At 39.6% G+C, this 18007-nt stretch overlaps 1 protein-coding gene across 1 annotated transcript in view; it reads left to right on the top strand.

Annotated features, from left to right (window-relative positions):
• LOC140235654 (uncharacterized) overlaps positions 1–7068 on the top strand; it is a 60756-nt gene extending 53688 nt beyond the window's left edge. The window contains exons 11-14 of the mRNA XM_072315663.1: positions 2664–2849; positions 4185–4364; positions 5135–5205; positions 6963–7068. Coding sequence (XP_072171764.1) covers positions 2664–2849; positions 4185–4364; positions 5135–5205; positions 6963–7068 — 543 coding nt within the window. The remainder of the gene's footprint in view (positions 1–2663; positions 2850–4184; positions 4365–5134; positions 5206–6962) is intronic.
• Positions 7069–18007: the final 10939 nt, after the last annotated feature.

The raw sequence follows: 18007 nt of genomic DNA, 5'->3' as shown, positions 1-18007 counted from the left end.
ACTATTTGACGTTGTCAACGTCTGGGTCATACCTTATGTCGATATTACTGTCTTTGCGAGCGAGCGAGCGAAGCGAGCGAGCGCTTGAGAAAATTATGTATACATTATCCTACAAGACTATTCAGCTCTGTTACCTGTCTGGAGGCGGGCGTACGAACGTCATGCAATATGCCAAAATTGATGCAATCACATTTCTGCTTCCTCCATTTTTTCCCTCAAATTTCAGAGGGGGGGGGGATGATTGTACAGGCCATCCCCCCTCCTCCATTTCAGGGAGGGGGGATATATCCCCCCCCCCATCCCCCGGGATTTACGCCCATGGTGTGTGTGTGTGTGGGGGGGGGGGGGGCAATGCACGGTGCAATGTGCGTCCCTCAAGAACATACATGCATCCCCCGGTAATATTGGAGGTGTTCAAAAAGGGGCATTAAATGCAAATAATTTGATATTAAATGATTTTAGACATTAAGTGTAAAATCTTAGTCAATACCTAGTTGAATCATTACAAAAAATCTTTCATTGCAACAACTTCCCATTTTCGTCTTGCACAGATGCACTGCGTTGGCGAATAAAATATTACCACACCAGACACTACAGAACAGAACTAACTTAGGTCTGCTGATACTGGCACGTCATGACATGGCTATTAGGAGTGTCGATCGTGAAAAAATCAGGAATTTTTAGTTTTGTGCGCCTCCGCCAACAAAAAAAAAAAAAAGGAAGAAAAGAATAAAACCCGGATATGAATGGGACTAATAATTATATTATCAAAACTCATTCAAATTATTGCATATCATTTTATCTTCAAAATTTGTGGTCAAATCATGAGACAGAGTAATAGTAGCTTAACTTTGGAGGAATAAAAATTATTCACTTTCCGGAAATGGAAGTGGCAGCTAAAGGCTTTTGTTTTTATATTAGTGTTAATAGTCTGGATCACCCCCCCCCCACACACACACACACAAATTAGCTTAAATTAACTTCAATTATTAAGAACAAAAAAATCAAAATTTGAGGCAGTGCATTGTGTAGCGTTTTTTCTCACTTTATTTTGGGAAAATAAGGAAGTTGAAGTTTTTGGCAAAAAGCCGAAAGGTTCAGCTCCCCTCCCCTCCGCCGACGAAATTGTGCTCGTATAACCAATGTTACTACTAGTAATAAATGTATGAAGCATCAGTATAGTTAAGACTTAAGACCCCAATTTCATGAATTACTTTTACAAAAAGCCGATAATGGAGAGGGGAAGACCGGATCGCCGTTTTTGGTGTAACGCCTGCCACGCATAATTATGGAAAAGGGCGCAAAACAGCATTGGATAAGTAACCGACGCATTTTGTGTATAAACAGATGGGAGAACCTGACCCAGACCACACCCGTGTAGCCAGGGGGACGATGGGTGTGGTCGCCCCCAAAACGCAAAAAAAAAAAAAAAAGAAAAAGAAAAAACATGAAGAAAAAAGGAGTAAACAAGACAAGAAGGTGAGGAAAGGAAAGAAGAGAAGTAGAAACGTCGATGCTTCGATAATACACAAAGCGCGTCACAGAATCGGTATAGCATGCATTGCACACACATAATAATTATGCATCATACACAATTTACGGTACCGCGTACGGTATAATACCGGTAAACGGTGAACATTATGCGCAATGTATCTTCGCGATTCGGCCAGAAAGCAAAGCAGGGAAGAGAGAGAGAGAGAGAGAAAGAAAATGAACACTAAAGAAAGGAAAGGCGGAATTCAAAACGGAAATAAAAGCGGTAAAGACAGCTTTCGTTTCATTTTTTTAACATCTAAACATTGTTGAAGAGGGGTGTTGAACAGCTCAAACACCTCCCTTTTGCCCAAGGGAGGTGTTTGAACACCTCAAACACCCCCATTTCGGCAAAGGGGGGTGTTTGAACACCCAAAACACCCCCCCTCGCTACGCCCTTGGTTATGGATGAATGCCACACTGGTACACAATATTCTAGGACTGGTCTGATGTAGCTAGTGAAGATGGTTAGTAGGTCTTCAGATGGCGCCCTGTATCGTTTCATGACGCGGAGTACGTAGAGCTTCCTTGCAGCTCGCTTGGCAATGTCGTCGACATGCAAATCCTAACGAAGATTACTTTGAATAGGAACACCAAGGAGCTTGACCTTGTTTATCATTTTCTTCCAGTACATTGTCGTTCAGCTTAAGCTTGAGGGGTGGGAGTGGTGTTTTGGTGAACGCGACACGCATCACCTTACATTTCGAAGGGTTGAGTTTCATCTCCGCTTTGCCTTTGGCACACCACCTTCGAGTTCCTTGAGTATGTCCGGGACAACACTTGCTGCTTGCAGAGTTGATTTTTCCTATTCTTAGCAGTGGTTATGTCATCTACGTATTTCCAGCACTCTACTAGAGGTGTCTGCTGGAGTGCATAGTTGATCATTGCGAGGAATACATGTATAAGACATGTTTCAGGCTTCCATCTTTGTCTTGGTTAATGTTGGTTTCTTCGATGATAACCTATTATGAAGAGCTTGCTTCCAAAAGGCGCTAAATCCATTGAAAATGATAGATTTATATCTTTGGAAGCAAGTTCTTTATTTGTTAAGCTATTCATTCTTGTCATTTTGACATGGTCATATGTTATCACTTGTATCTATTAATACTTTGATTCGTCCCCCTATGCAGATTCAAGATCTGCACTTGATTTTTGACGACAGCATTCAGGACGATTCCCACTATCAAGTCTCGATGGGAGATGACTTGGCCAAATGGGTGTTTGCTATGCCACGTCTTTCGAAGTTCAGTCTGGAGTGTCCCTACATGTCCGATACTTTCCTCTCAACAGCCGTTACCTCTGCATCATCATGCCAGGTGTGTATTCTTTTACTGTGCGTTATGTAATGTGTCATTTGCTGTTGGGATCGTAGTAGTCTTCCAACATGTAGACTACAACGGTAACTAAAACTTTTCTTTGTGGACTGTAACAGCCTAACTTGATAACCGTTTGAGGCATGCTAATGAAACTTGACATGATATGCGTATAAGTGGACGAAGTTGTGCCTGTCAACTTTTGCTCAAGGTTAAAGGTCAAATGTCAAATTCTTAGAATTCAGCTTTCCCCCAGTATCTAAACAATGCGTGAATATATTTTCTTAAACTTAGTGTTTGCATGTATTACCAGGGATCATGAGGTTAAAGGTGGAAATTCAAGTGAAAATATATATATATATATATTTCTCCATACTTCAGAAATGGCACAAGGTATCCTCATGAAACTTGGTACAATATGCATACAGACCGATTCGGGTTCGTTGAGGGTAGCGGACAAGTTGCGGTTACACGGCCCAGCCATTAGGTCTCGCTGCGGTGTCCACGCCTACCCCCCAGCCCCCCCCCCCCCTCCGCCCACCCCCAGGGCAGCAGACACAGCTGAGCAGACAACACTGCACACGCGTGCTGCATTGCAACTGTCCGTGCGGGTGCATCAGGGGGTTTGGGGAAGGGGGGGGGGGGTAGGCGTGAACACCGCAGTAGTGGCGCTGCCCATGCCGATAGAGGGCCACAATACACAAATCGCTACTTTAATCGGTCTATACTTTATTGCCTGTCAATGATTTTCTGGGGAATTTTGATGTCATGGAGTCAAAAGTCAGGTATCGAGGATTAAAATGCTGAAACGAATTCCCAACAAGTTGATCTCCAAGCCAATTTATCCATCCATCCAATGAAATTGTAATGTCAACAGTTCAATGTACTGAGTGGTCCTCATTTATACAAGCTTGTTTGTTTGTTTTGTTTGTTTTTTTTTTTACGTAGGTTCCTCTTTTCCATTAACGCAATTATTTTAAATAATTATTAGTTTCATATAAAGTATGCATTTTTTGTAATACATTGACCGTTTTGAATATATGTAAGAACAAACATATGTTTTTTTTTATAACATTTCATTTCATTGAAAAAAGAAGAAGAAAGAAACATAAATGGGACATAGGTCAAGGACAGAAAACTCTCAAAACATTTGTGACAGTTTTGTCATGTCATGTCATGTCATTTCATTTCATTTTTTTTTTTGCCAGTCAACTACCGTCTCAAATTGCGAAGATTATTATCTAGACCTATTTGGAGAACCATGCGATATTGCGGAGGCATACCAGTTGCCACAGCGTCGTTTGTAGTTTCTTGTTTTTGTTTTTATTTCTTTTACAGATCAGCGAAGTTTACTTGGAACCTTCCATACCGTACTCCAGCTTAGTCTCAGAGTCAGGAGCAGCAAACTTGGCTGAAATCCTGTGTCGTCTGCCCAATCTTACACGTGCCAGGCTCAACTTGGTTGAACTGCCAGAGACATTCTTCACGACAATTTCCTCACAGGCTTCTCGCTGTAAAGTAAGAATCAGTGATTTTAATCTGCTCACTATTTGTTCAATGTGAGGGAGGGGAGGGGAGTATATCACAACTGTCTTGGAGGTGATATTACGATTTATTGCAGAAAGTGAAACCGTTGAAGGGGCAATGATGTTTTCAAATAATATTTTGTCTGTCACATTGATATCATTAATCACACATGAAAATTCAAAATAAAAACATCATAATTATTTGAAGCATCATCATTATAAATCACATTAATTTCTATCATTGTCAATCCGACAATAATTACGTTCAGATGACAAACCCTAAACTAGAGGTTAACTTCGACGTGCGTCCACACTACGAGGTTAAATTCCTGCCCCTTTGAGTGCGTTGATTTTTGTGTCCAGACAGCCGGCATGCCTGGGACTCGTGGTTAGAGCGCTATCCATAAGATTTCTCGTGGCTCTTAACATCGAGCTAACCTCGAGGTTAGCTAACTACGAGTACGTCTTCACGTTCCCTTACTAAAAGCTCAACATCGAGGTTTCCTATCCTCAAAGTTAAGGTTTTTTGTCTGGACGTAACTAATGTAGCCGTACTTTGAACCAGGTCTTTTGACAGGAAAACTGTTGAAATGACAAATGATATTTTCTGCAGTTGAGGTGGTTGCGCCATTCCTTATTAACAAGGAAACCCAACCAATATGATACAAGCTATGGTGCTATGAATCCATTTCTTTCAGGGAAATACGAATCGGTTAATACTGATAACGATGTGTCCTTTTGATTATCTTCGTCATGTTACAGGTAGAGTGCATCACCATTAATGACAAGCCATTAAGATCTTTCCTGAGTGATAATCAAGGAATCATACAGGTATATATTTTGTTATTAGCTTTTCCCTTTTCTCATTCTGTTGTTCTCTCAAGTATGAGATTATTAATAATATATTATATGTGATATTCATGAAGTGTAGTTATTGATGGCCTAGCATTACCTTAGTGGGACATCTGGGTGGAAGCAGAGAAAAAGTCACAAGAAGAACAGCGAAGAGATTTACTATGGGAAATTCTTTCAAGAGTATGACGTCTTATCTTAATCCAGTTCAATCTTATTCAGCAGTACGTAATGGTGAACAGTGAGGAAAACAAGAGGGAGGTAGAATTAATCTGCTGCGAAGAATGTAGAATCAAGTTAAAGGACATCAGCAATGTGCTCTACACTTTGATCTTATACGATAGGGTCTTTTAGTACTATCACATATTGATACATAGATATTTTATTCCGAGGTTATGTCGGTAATTTTAGCAACAAAAACAACAACATCAACAAACAAACCAAACCAAAACAAAAGAAACATAAACCAACTAAACTTAAAGAAATGCTTCCAATTCCAACATAAGTAATTTGATATGAAGTGAAAGAAAAAAATTGCATATTAGGGGTTTGGGTGTGAAAATGTGTCAAAAGTAGGCCTAATGCTTGATGATTTGTTTTTAACCACTATCTCTGTTTTTGGGTAAGACGTAGGCATAGTAGGCTATCGGGAAGCATTGATACCAACGCGCCTTACATGTCGTCGCGCAAACAATTCACCCTTCGCGAGCTTGCGGCGTACGTCGCTGCCTGGGCATGGTGAGGATGAAGTTAGTCATCTAATATTTGAGGTGCTGTCAGATTCCCGCAAACGATGATACTAACTTTAATTTTAGAATTTGTAGGCAGCATACGTCGTCAAGGATCAATTGTTTCGAGCGACAATATATGCAACATCGCATATTCGGGTAAAATGCAATGCATAAGTGCTCTGGCGATAAACTTGTTCGGATGTTGCCGCAATACTTTCTATTGAATGAACACCAATGACAAGGATGAAGGCCCGTTTACACCGAGCACGGTACGGGCAACGGGCCGGGTTTTTGCAATGGTGTGCCAAAAAGGAACCATGTCTGGTTCTATTACAATATCACTTCCCTGCCAATAATTTTGTTACAAAATTGATCTTCTACTGTTTATTTTCTTGTTTATGATTTAGTCATAGGAATGCCGTTTCGGATGATTTTGTTGCGATTTTTTTTCAACTGAACCAGACAAGGTTCCTTTTGGGGCGCCATAGCAAAAAAACAAAAACAAAACAAAACAAAACAAAACAAAACAAAACAAAAAATCCCGGCCCGTTGCTCTTACCGTGCTCGGTGTGGACGCGCCCTAAGGGTTCGATAACCGCGCGTTGTATACATTTATGTAACGGCCCAGACTAAGACCACATAATATAACTGACTACAATTTTCTTCAATGAACCAAAAATATGTCCTTTGGGTTGATCGTCATTTTTTTTTTTGCCTTACACTTAAAACTTATCGTTTCTCTACCAAATATCAAAATTTTGCGGCTTATGACGAAACTGAAATAGAGATATAAAAGTTTTACTAGACCATTAGCTACTGTATAATTTTATAGCTTAGTATTGACACTGTTATTACGTTAAAAATCCGAAATTCGTATTTAGCCTACTTTCAGAAGAAGATTTCGAACTGGACGGTCTTTCATTTCATTTCTCAAACGTCACCTAATCCTCTACTACCTTGAAACATTGTCTTTCTATTAAATTCTCCTCTCACTCTCCAACAGACACCTTGAGTTATGACAGCAGTTCAGAAGACGAGAGCAGCCAAGAATCAGATCAAGGTTCTGGGCAAGAAAACTTCCCAGCTCCGGACGAATCTGAGACAAACAACTAAGGAAGCATGATACTATTAGTTACTATTTATAACTATTATGTTACTCTTCGAGGAGTTGGTTTCTTGAGAGGACCAGGACAAGAAAGGACACGTGCAAGAGGAAGAAGGGAACAAGCAAGATAAAGAAATCAATGCAAGAGAGGGGAACAAACCAAGGCTTAACATCATAAAAAGAGGAGACACAAAGTTCTTTGGAATCATCTTCTTACTTATGGTCTTTCTAATATGTCCTCTTTTGTCCTATATGCGGTATTAAAAGGCTTCGTCTTTCAGCCAGGACCTGGCAACAGGGATGAGGTAGCAGAGGGCAATCCGTCCACCTTCTAGGCAATGAAGCATGCCATCTTCCACCAAGTGGTCTGCCGTGATCTGTCCATGGAGCTACTATTGGAGTAGCTCCATGGTCTGTCTTGGAGAATGATAAACCAAGACGAAATGAGGGGGGGGGGGGGTGGTCCCGAAGAAGAAAGACATTGAACCAAGATTTAGAATTCGGAAACAAAGCGAGGAAGGACATTAGTGCCTGTGCTATGGAATTGCATGAAAAAAAAAAAATCTAATAAGAAACCTACGCAGTTAACAACCCCACATCAGGATTCAGTGAGCCGCTGCGAGCTGAAACATTAACAGCAGAAATTTGAGAGCTCTATATTAATTCAACGGATACGCCTATGTACTGCTGAAAGTTGAAAAACACGCTAAGACTACCAGCTGTAGACACTGCTGACACGTGATAGTACCTTGTTGAGATATCATCATGGTTGAATGACAAACCTTGTTGGCCAGTCTTGAAGAAACATCTATTTCATGCGTTTTCTCCACTTGTCTTTATTGTTTTCTTCTTCATTAGGTCCTATGTCGTGTTTGCAAACACTTTGTATTTGAGTCGAAAATAATGATAAACATCTAAATCCAATATGATTTTCATCACAGGATACAGTTAGCAACAGTACTAGTATAGTATACTAAAAATAAAAATACGCACTGTCTGAGTGAGTAGCAAGTATAACAAGCGGTTTATTTGTTTTGTTCTTTCAACTCATATATGGAAAATCGTATCATGCTCTCTTAACATGTCATTAACTATACATGTATCTTGTGTTAAATTTTAGTGTAGTTCACAGTGAAGTAATAATTGTATGAATAGGAATGGATATAACTATGTAATTGCTCTTACATTGGTTGATGTACAGAATATTTTGATTTTTATACGTTGAATAGTAATAATGAGATGATAATACTCTATGTGGGCACCATGCACTACCAGATTTGTCATGCTGACACACGCATACACACACACACATACACACACACACCCACACACATATATATATATACACATACACACATAAATGACAACGTTCTTAACTATTGCATTGTGAAGAATAGTAACTTGTTTGTATGACGACCATTATGAATTTACTAAGATTCCCATTGCTTTCCCCGAATACATTACACAAGTAGATCAACATGTATAATGTATAATATACTCACTCCGTCGTAGAACCTATATATTAAATATAAGAATTTCTTTTACGAAATATGTGATTGCGATGCCTATATTAATCCAAAGTTGTAGGAAAGTTTGTACAAAATTATTTCATATTGACTCTTGATGATTTTTTTTTTTTTTACAGTTGAATTGTAACTTCAACTGAAAAGAGAAATTCGAATTTGCTTGAAGAGAGTAATTTTGTGTTAATAAAAGGAAATAGAAAAATAAAACTTGTACTACTCGCCGGAGACGTTGAAGAACGAGGGCATAACACCACTTTGCTGTATTATATTGCACAAAGGAGCTTCAGCACAATATCATTCTGGCACGTAGAACCGGGAATATGTCTAATTGTTTACACTCTAGTCATACCTGACAAAAGTCCTCAAATGACATATTGACGGTTTCAGGCAGTTTGAAATAGAACTGCATAATCATGAAAAAAAAAAATGATAACACTATTGCTGCTTTAGACCGTCTTTCGATGTGTAAGGCTATAGTGTGTTCAAAAGGTGTACATTGTTCTGGTGAGACAATTTTGTATTACAATGTGACAGGTTTACTTCACATCTCGTGGATACCGCATTTATACGGTGAAATTACCGCCCTCTGTAGATTATAATTCATGTCGTAATGACTTTTGAACATCTGATCTATCCCGCGTTAACTTACACTAATGATACAGTTTAGTGGACACCCTTTCTGTTCTTGAAGGCCACATGGATGCCTTCCATTTTGTTGTGGTACCGGTCTAGCTTCGGGGTTGGGCTCATTGGGCTCAGTAACACTCCTATAGGACTGCAAACTCAATTCAAATCTAATCAATCCGATCAAGTCAACACGACCGTTGTTGAATAGTCTTGTAGGAACAACTCTGTTTCATGTGCTTTCTCCACCTGTGTTGTTCTTCCCTCTTTTTGATGTTTTGTTTTAAAATACTTTGTATTTGAGTCAAAAAAATTGATTTATGGGCTTCAGGATACAGATAACAAGAATACAAGTACAGTTGTATACTGAAAAATAACAATATGCACACTATGAGTGAGTAGGGAGTATAGCAAGCTATTTCTTTGTTTTATTATTTCAGCTCCTATATCATAGGAAAGATTGGTATCATGAATTATAAATATGTCGTTAACTACATGTATGTTGATTTGGATTGTTTGTGTAGTTTATGTAAAAAGTGTCAGTGATAATCATAATTGTATGAATAGGAATGCATATCGCTTTGATTATGTATGAAGGCATCTGTAATATACTTCTCATGTACATGTGATTATGAGACTCATGTCTCATAGTATTTTATGACGTATTTCTGTGATTGCTCTTACTTTGATTTATGTACAGAATATATTGAATTTCATATGTTGAATTATAGTAATGACATGATTATGCCTTGTATAGACCACATGGACGACCAGGGGCCTGTTGCATGAAACTCCAACCGGATTTTTTTTTTTTCCGGTTGAAATCACAAAATTCCGGTTGGAAGCTCCCAACCACACTGTAAAAAATGCGACATGCGACATGTTTATGAACTAAACACAGTGTTAAAAATCTAAACACTTTGTTTAACATCTAAACACCCGGTGTGTATAGCACGTGTAAAGTATTGAGAGTTAAAGGTAGGGGATACCTTTTACAGACCTCCCAAAATGCAGCAAAACATTAAATATGTACCTCAGGGGACTTGCTTAGGCCACTGCTTAGAAATTTGGAAGTCAACAGTTATCTAAAATTTGAATAATGCACAAAACTCAACTACTCAGTAGTTCTGTGTGTCAGCCACACTTAAGCCTTTTTGTTGCATTCTTCTGTATTTGTGATCTATAAACACAAATCTAAAAGTACAAGAGCTGATGTAATAACATATAGAGTGTGTGGTAAGAATGTATATAGAAATGTTTGTAAGTGTTGATGAACTTTCTTCATAAAATATACATGATGGACACACATGCAGTACATGGGTCTGCAAAGGTAGCCTAGTAATGTACTGGAATTTACGGTGAGCCCCGAAAACAATTCAATTCAAAATCTAACCGTCAAAAAAATGTACTAAATGTTACCTTCCACTTTCAATACTTTATGGGAGTTTCTAAAATGATATTCTCTTCAACATACCACTGTATTTATACAACTCTTCATTTAAGGCGTGCAAATGGGATTCCCTACCTTTAAAGTGTTTAGCTTGGAGTGTTTAGTTGGAGTGTTTATTCTGGTCACGTTATGTTAATCTCAATATGTCCATATATATATGGAGAAGTGTTGGAAATGGTGTGTAAATTGCAATTTCTAGTTTCCTTTTATCACGAGGAAGTGGAAACTGTTACGACATCAAGATGCGCTATGAAATAATTCATGTTTTAGGCCTTTCATGGAAATGCCTAATCAATAAGGAAAAAGGATAACCTAAATATATGTAATACAACTGTAATAAATTTATATTTTGGTTTCGCATGTACAGTCCTATATTTTAACTGCTAGAAAAAAATGGGAGTTGCCTTTGTTAATGATTTCGTTCATGGCTTAGGGCATTACCCAAATGTTTGTTGGTTAGGCCTAAACACTTCTACTGTCAGGATAAACAGGCGCGTTTACATTTAGAACGCCTCGTAAACACGTTCTAAACACCGCACATGTTTAACATAAACACTGTGATACTCGTATTCTACAAGTCAGCAGCGCATGTGACATGACGGCCGCGGCCACAACGCACGCAGTGGTGACCTGTGCGTGCGCTTCTAGCGCACACTCGTGCTGTGCATGATTATGACCGTATCAGGACAACTCCCCCGGAGGACTAGTCCCCCGGGGACTACTCCCACCTGACAGCTCCCCCGGAGGACCACTCCCCCGGAGGACGTCTCCCCCGGAGGACTACTCCCCCGGAGGACGTCTCCCCCGGGGGACAACTCCCCCGGGGGACTACTCCCCCGGGGGACAACTCCCCCGGGGGACAACTCCCCCGGGGGACAACTCCCCCGGGGGACAACTCCCCCGAGGGACCACTCCCCCGGAGGGCCACTCCCCCGTGGGGCCACTCCCCCGTGGGGCCACTCCCCCGGGGGGCCACTCCCCCGGGGGACCACTCCCCCGGGGGACCACTCCCCCGGAGGACCACTCCCCCGGAGGACAACTACTGCCCCGGGGACGTCTCCTGGGGGACAATCCCTTAACTGAACAGAGATGTTTCTTATTCGTGTCCTAGAAATTAAAATTGAATTCATCTGTGTAAAAACAGTATTCTTTTTATACAGAATTTAAATTAAAGTTAACGTTACCTAAGACACGTCCATCTTTATAACAAAGTTTTTGAAATCTCAGCACAAAGTTTTTACCATTGTACACGCTACATGTAATGTCGAAAAAAGTAGAAACGCAGGTCCATTTTATCACTGAAATTTGGTCAAGAGATAAACACATTGACGGATACACGCTTTTGAGGGGAGAGTTCATTCCTTAGCATGTACCTGTTATTCTTCATTATTTTATAATATTTTAAGAAGTCCATTCTTTGATGATTTTCCTTTTCTTTTTGCAATTCATGATTATGATAAGGAATATGTTAAATGAAAGAAAGATATTATTCAGAGGGGTGAAGGCTCAAATTTTTGAGTTTCTTCAGTTTGTCTCCCTCTACAAAGGAATATGTTGTTAGAAATACCCTTTTAATGGGGTTATGATTTTCATCTTAGATTCTTATGATAGTTACTATCCTATATGTCACTGTCAGTAATACTTTATTGTGCAATTTTCGTTTGTTATGTTGACTGTGAATTTATCTGAACATCATTACAATTCTTAATGTCGGAGAAATAATTGACAGAAAAAAATATGAATATTCTGTGCCTGAAAAGACTTGAACGTGTAAAAAGGTAATATCTTTCAACAGCCCTGGGAAAGCACACCCGCACGACCAACACAAATCTCTCAACCACAAAGATGGGATGATTCGAGTCTCAATTAATTGAAAATTGAGTTTTGTTTCGCACAGTTTTATTTTATAACGTTTCAACATGGAAAAAAAATGTCTAGCGTAAGAGTAATTGAAGTTAGTATGCAAACAACACTTTTGCACGTAATGGTATACCGGAGATTGTGGTATCAGATAATGGTACACAGTTTACAAGTGACCAGTTCAAAGAGTTTGCTTGTCAGTACCAATTCAAGCATGTCACGTCTTCATCACTTTCTACATAGCAATGGGAAAGTTGAAAAGACAGTACAAATCGCAATGTCTAATGAAAAAGGCAATGAGAGATGGAACAGATCCAGGTTTGGCATTTCTTGACTATCGGAACACACCGATCGATGGGCTAGATGCTAGTCCTGCACAATTGTTGATGCAGAAGAGGACAAGGACCACTCTGCCAACAGCTAGTCAGCTGCTGAAACCAAAAGTAATAAAGAATGTGCAAACAAAGCTGACCAAGAAACAAAAGTGCAGTAAAATTACTTTGATCGAAGCGGAAAGCGTTGTTGTTTCAAAGACAAAGTTTCCAAGAAGTTGCATAGTGGAATGTGAAGGAAAAATGCTCCTGTCAAAACAGAATTGACATCAGAAGAGGTACAGCGGAAAACAATCCTTAATGCAACAAAGCTAGATGACTCAACATAAAATCGTATCACAAGATCAGGTCAAAAATATGGACCAGTGTAAAAACCTATCTATTTTATAGGATAGATGCCGGAATTTGACGGGAAATGAAATGACAATGATCACGGGATTGTGATAATGTTTACATGTTGAACTATTCATCTGGAGAGTAGAGTTGGTTACATTTTGAGTGCAATAAAAGTGTTTCATCTAACTTATCAAAAGTAACAGCTTTGTCGATTATTATAAGAGAAACAATGATTAACGTTTCTTCAAAGACAAAAATAACACATTTCTAAAAGTGAACAAAAGTACAGTTTACAAAACAATCACAAGTATTCCTCCAAGTGTGAAGAGCGAGATTGAACTTCGTTATAAGAGTGCGTTGTAATGTGTCATACAAAGCCGTGATATCTCAATATTGAAGTGAAGTGTTACTCACTTTACAAGTATCAGTAATGTTTGTGTTTATAAGATGTGTTGCTATGATTACACATGTAGTAAAGTTGAATGTAAGATATAAGATATGGCAAGTCAAACACGCCCATACAAGACGTATTTCCATTATTACTCAAATAGGACAAGTATATTCTGTGAACAACGTATCAAATAATTGCCATGATAATCCTAAAAAGACAATGGCTTATTAATTAAGTTTCAGTGGTAGTTGATAAATGAAAAAATCTGTGTGAAAAAGAGAAACTTTACTTTTCTAAAAAAAAAGGGAGATGCCAAATGTTTGAAATTAGTACAGTTTGAACGCAGAGACTAGTGCCTAGCTATGCAGCACCAACCAATCCCCACAGACAGTGACAGAGATGATGCTGTTGCTATGCTCTATAGTTACCCCTCTCGAGAAACCCCCGGAGGTAGATGTACTACCTCAGCAAACTTCCTTACTTGCACCCAAGACCTAGAAGAATAAAAACATATCAACCTATCACCTGCGTGTTAACAAAATGTGCACATATACTTTTTGACCAGTGTCCGTTTCTTCCCTTGGGCATCCGATGCAATCGATATCGCTAAAGCATTTGCATTGTTCAAACTCGTCATGATTGTAATACAACAAATTACTGCCAAGATCGTGTGCTTATTCTGACTGATTAAAGAAACAACTAGGGAACTCTCTAAATAAAAGGCTGAATATTACAGTCGTCATCCCTTGATATCTCTTAGAGATGGGCTAAAGAGGATGACATTTTCAGAACATGCTCATCACACCTTAGTTTGATGACTTTGTGCCTACTGACACCATTTTTGAAAAAAAAAGAACGAAAAATGCGAAATCCAGGGTGCCCCGGCCGATAAGCGGGTCGCCGTTTCGGCTTTAAAAAGACATTTCTGGTTATAACTCGGCTATTTTTTGGTCAATTGTGATGGTTTTGGTGTCTAACCTCATGTTTTGGGGGTCAAGGAAATGGATTATAATGATAATTTTAGTGTAAAACCTAATCTTCCACATGATACAAACCTTTTGCCCATATTTAGGCATACAATTTCCTTGCCTTTTACCCCTACCCCAACTGCCATTTTTTGCATTTTTTTCTGTATTTTTTCAAGTAGTATTGACTACCATACTCTTAATAACAAGTTCTAGCTATCAATCTGGTGTTTTCTACCAACAATGATACAGCAAGGGTTATGTTATACGTGTACGTGTGTCATGCAGATACCGGTATGTGGCTGGTGCATTCAGGATGCATGGTAACTGTGCAACCAGTGCTAATACTGTTTCTGCATTATAGTGCCTAATGCCGGTTGGAAGATATTACCTTTTTACACGTTCAAGTCTTTTCAGGAACAGAATATTCATATTTTTTTCTGTCAATTATTTCTCCGACATTAAGAATTGTAATGATGTTCAGATAAATTCACAGTCAACATAACAAACGAAAATTGCACAATGAAATTACTGACAGTGACATACAGGATAGTAACTATCATAAGAATCTAAGATAAAAATCATAACCCCATTAAAAGGGTATTTCTAACAACATATTCCTTTGTAGAGGGAGACAAACTGAAGAAACTCAAAAACTTGAGCCTTCACCCCTCTGAATGATATCTTTCTTTCATTTAACATATTCCTTATCATAATCATGAATTGCAAAAAGAAAAAGAAAATCATCAAAGAATGGACTTCTTAAAATATTATAAAATAATGAAGAATAACAGGTACATGCTAAGGAATGAACTCTCCCCTCAAAAGCGTGTATCTGTCAATGTGTTTATCTCTTGACCAACTTTCAGTGATAAAATGGACCTGCGTTTCTACTTTTTTCGACATTACATGTAGCGTGTACAATGGTAAAAACTTTGTGCTGAGATTTCAAAAACTTTGTTATAAAGATGGACGTGTCTTAGGTAACGCCAACTTTAATTTAAATTTTATTTAAAAAGAATACTGTTTTTACACAGATGAATTTAATTCTAATTTCTAGGACACACACACACAAAAAACAATCTCTGTTCAGTATGGGATTGTCCCCCAGGAGACGTCCCCGGGGCAGTGGTCCTCCGGGGGAGTGGTCCTCCGGGGGAGTGGTCCTCCGGGGGAGTGGTCCCCCGGGGGAGTTGTCCTCCGGGGGAGTTGTCCCCTCGGGGGAGTTGTCCTCCGGGGGAGTTGTCCCCCGGGGCAGTTGTCCCCCGGGGGAGTCGTCCTCCGGGGGAGTCGTCCTCGGGGGGAGACATCCTCCGGGGGAGTAGTCCTCCGGGGGAGACGTCCTCCGGGGGAGTTGTCAGGTGGGAGTAGTCCCCGGGGGAGTTGTCCTCCGGGGGACAAGTCCTAGACCCGATTATGACCATAATCAATGCACAATTGGCGGGAAAGGAGATGTGCGCGCGCGTACGTACCTGTACGGATGGGTCTGTCTGATTGGCTGGCTGCTGGTGCATGCTGCGATTGCATGCCCCAGCAGCGTGATGTGCGTAGGCCTACAGTACGTGCGCATTCGTTCTAGGCTTGTCGTCCACTACACTGCACTTACGACTCGATCGACTGCACTGTACTGCTGATAGCTAGCTGACGTATGACTGCACTGCATAAAGGAGCGGATCTAGCTAAGATGGCGTCGAAGGGATAAAGTTCTAGCCTGGCCGGCCTGCATGAAAGCGGTGAGTCTGCTAAGTCTGCTAAGTCGGTGAATAACAAGATTTATTGCAAAATCGCCCTCGTTTAATGTAAAACTGTAGTAGGCGTGGAAATAAGCTACGCCCTTGAAGATTTTGCTCGTTTGTTTTAGTTTTCTATTTCTAAATCTAACGACTAAGTTGTATCTACATTAGAACGGGGAACGCTCTAGCGTTAAGTCTAACTGTAACGTGTTAGTGTTGTTAACGTTACAATATCTAACTTGCTAGGCCTACACTCTGTAAATTACCGGTACCGTAGTTATGGGTAAACTCGGCCTAGCGGGTCAACTCACTGTATCTTTAATTTTGCGAAGTTATGAAATATCTTTCATGTGAGTGACGATGGGTTAGTGACTATATTTTGAGTGAAATTCAGTTTTATTCCCTGTAAATTCTTCACTCAACAGGTGGTGAAAATTGAATGTAAAGCCCATTAGGATATCTTGGAAGGGGATGGCAATGGCACCAAAGTGGGTGACGATGATGTCCTGACGTGTAGGCCTACTGTATAAATCCTGCAAGACATTACCTCTGCTGGCAGAGAACGAGGCATGGTGCAGTCAGCAGAGTAAATCGACTGGGGATAGATATCACTGTATACTACCCATGTGGAAAGTGGAAATCAAGTAAGTACTCAAAATTGCAGAGCCAAATCAATGAATATTATGTACTTAAAGGGCATGTAAATGAGTTTCTACAAAATGCAGATTTTAGATGCTTTAAGTTCTTCTGTTTTTTTTTGTGTGTGTGTGTTTTTTTTTTTTTTGGGGGGGGGGGGGGGATTACCTACTCCCGACTCCCGAATTCAATTCATTAGCTAGAATAAATACACAGTATGGAAAATTGATTTATTGCAAATATTGTTGAAAGTGTAAATTACAGATGTGAAAATCTTCACCCAAGAGACAAAGGATACAGTATGGTCGTAACTCTGCTTGATAATGATGATGAATAAGAAAGAAGAAACAACAAAAAAGACTTGAATTATTTCCAGAAAATTCAGCAAAGTAAGTAAAAACTGACGCAAGACACTATGTGCTAATGTGATGAAGGGATTCTGTCATTCCTTTTAATTTGAACTTGCTTATGGATTCAGTCAACTTCTTTGCTATCCATTCATTTTCAGAATCTATGGCAGGGCTCGACACTAACGGTGGCCCGGTGGCCCGGGGCCACCAAAATTGAAAGTCGGGCCACCAAATTTCAAAAAAGGGCAAATTTGGTGGCCCGCCTCGGGCCACCAATTTTTTTTGAAAAGTACGTCAATTAATTCGTAACTTTTTGCGCCGGAAATTAGCAGTTATATTTGTTTAAGGATGGATGAAAGGGACTGAATGAGTGCCTGAGAGTGAGTGTTGCGAGTTTGTTGAGGTTTATTTATGAGTAGATGTATGTCCAACTTCCAATTCTTACTATGACTGGATAAAACTTAGATATTTGACTCATTAAAAAAACAGGACTTTTAATGTTTTTTATTGTTTTTTTTTTCGGGGCCACCAAATTTTTCTCTCGGGCCACAAAAATTTGAAATTGAGGATTTTGGTGGCCCCATCGGGCCACCAAACAGAAAAGTTAGTGTCGAGCCCTGTCTATGGGAGCAGTTAAGTCCATTGTATTGCAAAGCCAACTGATTTGTTTTCCTTGTGTAATCATTTCTTTTTACCAGCACCAGTACGTCATGGAAGAATTGATCAGGGATCACGCCAAACCTG

This window comes from Diadema setosum, chromosome 12 (genome assembly GCF_964275005.1).
Source record: "Diadema setosum chromosome 12, eeDiaSeto1, whole genome shotgun sequence".
Classification (NCBI taxonomy): Eukaryota; Metazoa; Echinodermata; class Echinoidea; order Diadematoida; family Diadematidae; genus Diadema; species Diadema setosum.
Note: the sequence above shows the minus strand (reverse complement) of the source record. Positions and strands in the feature narration are given on the sequence as shown.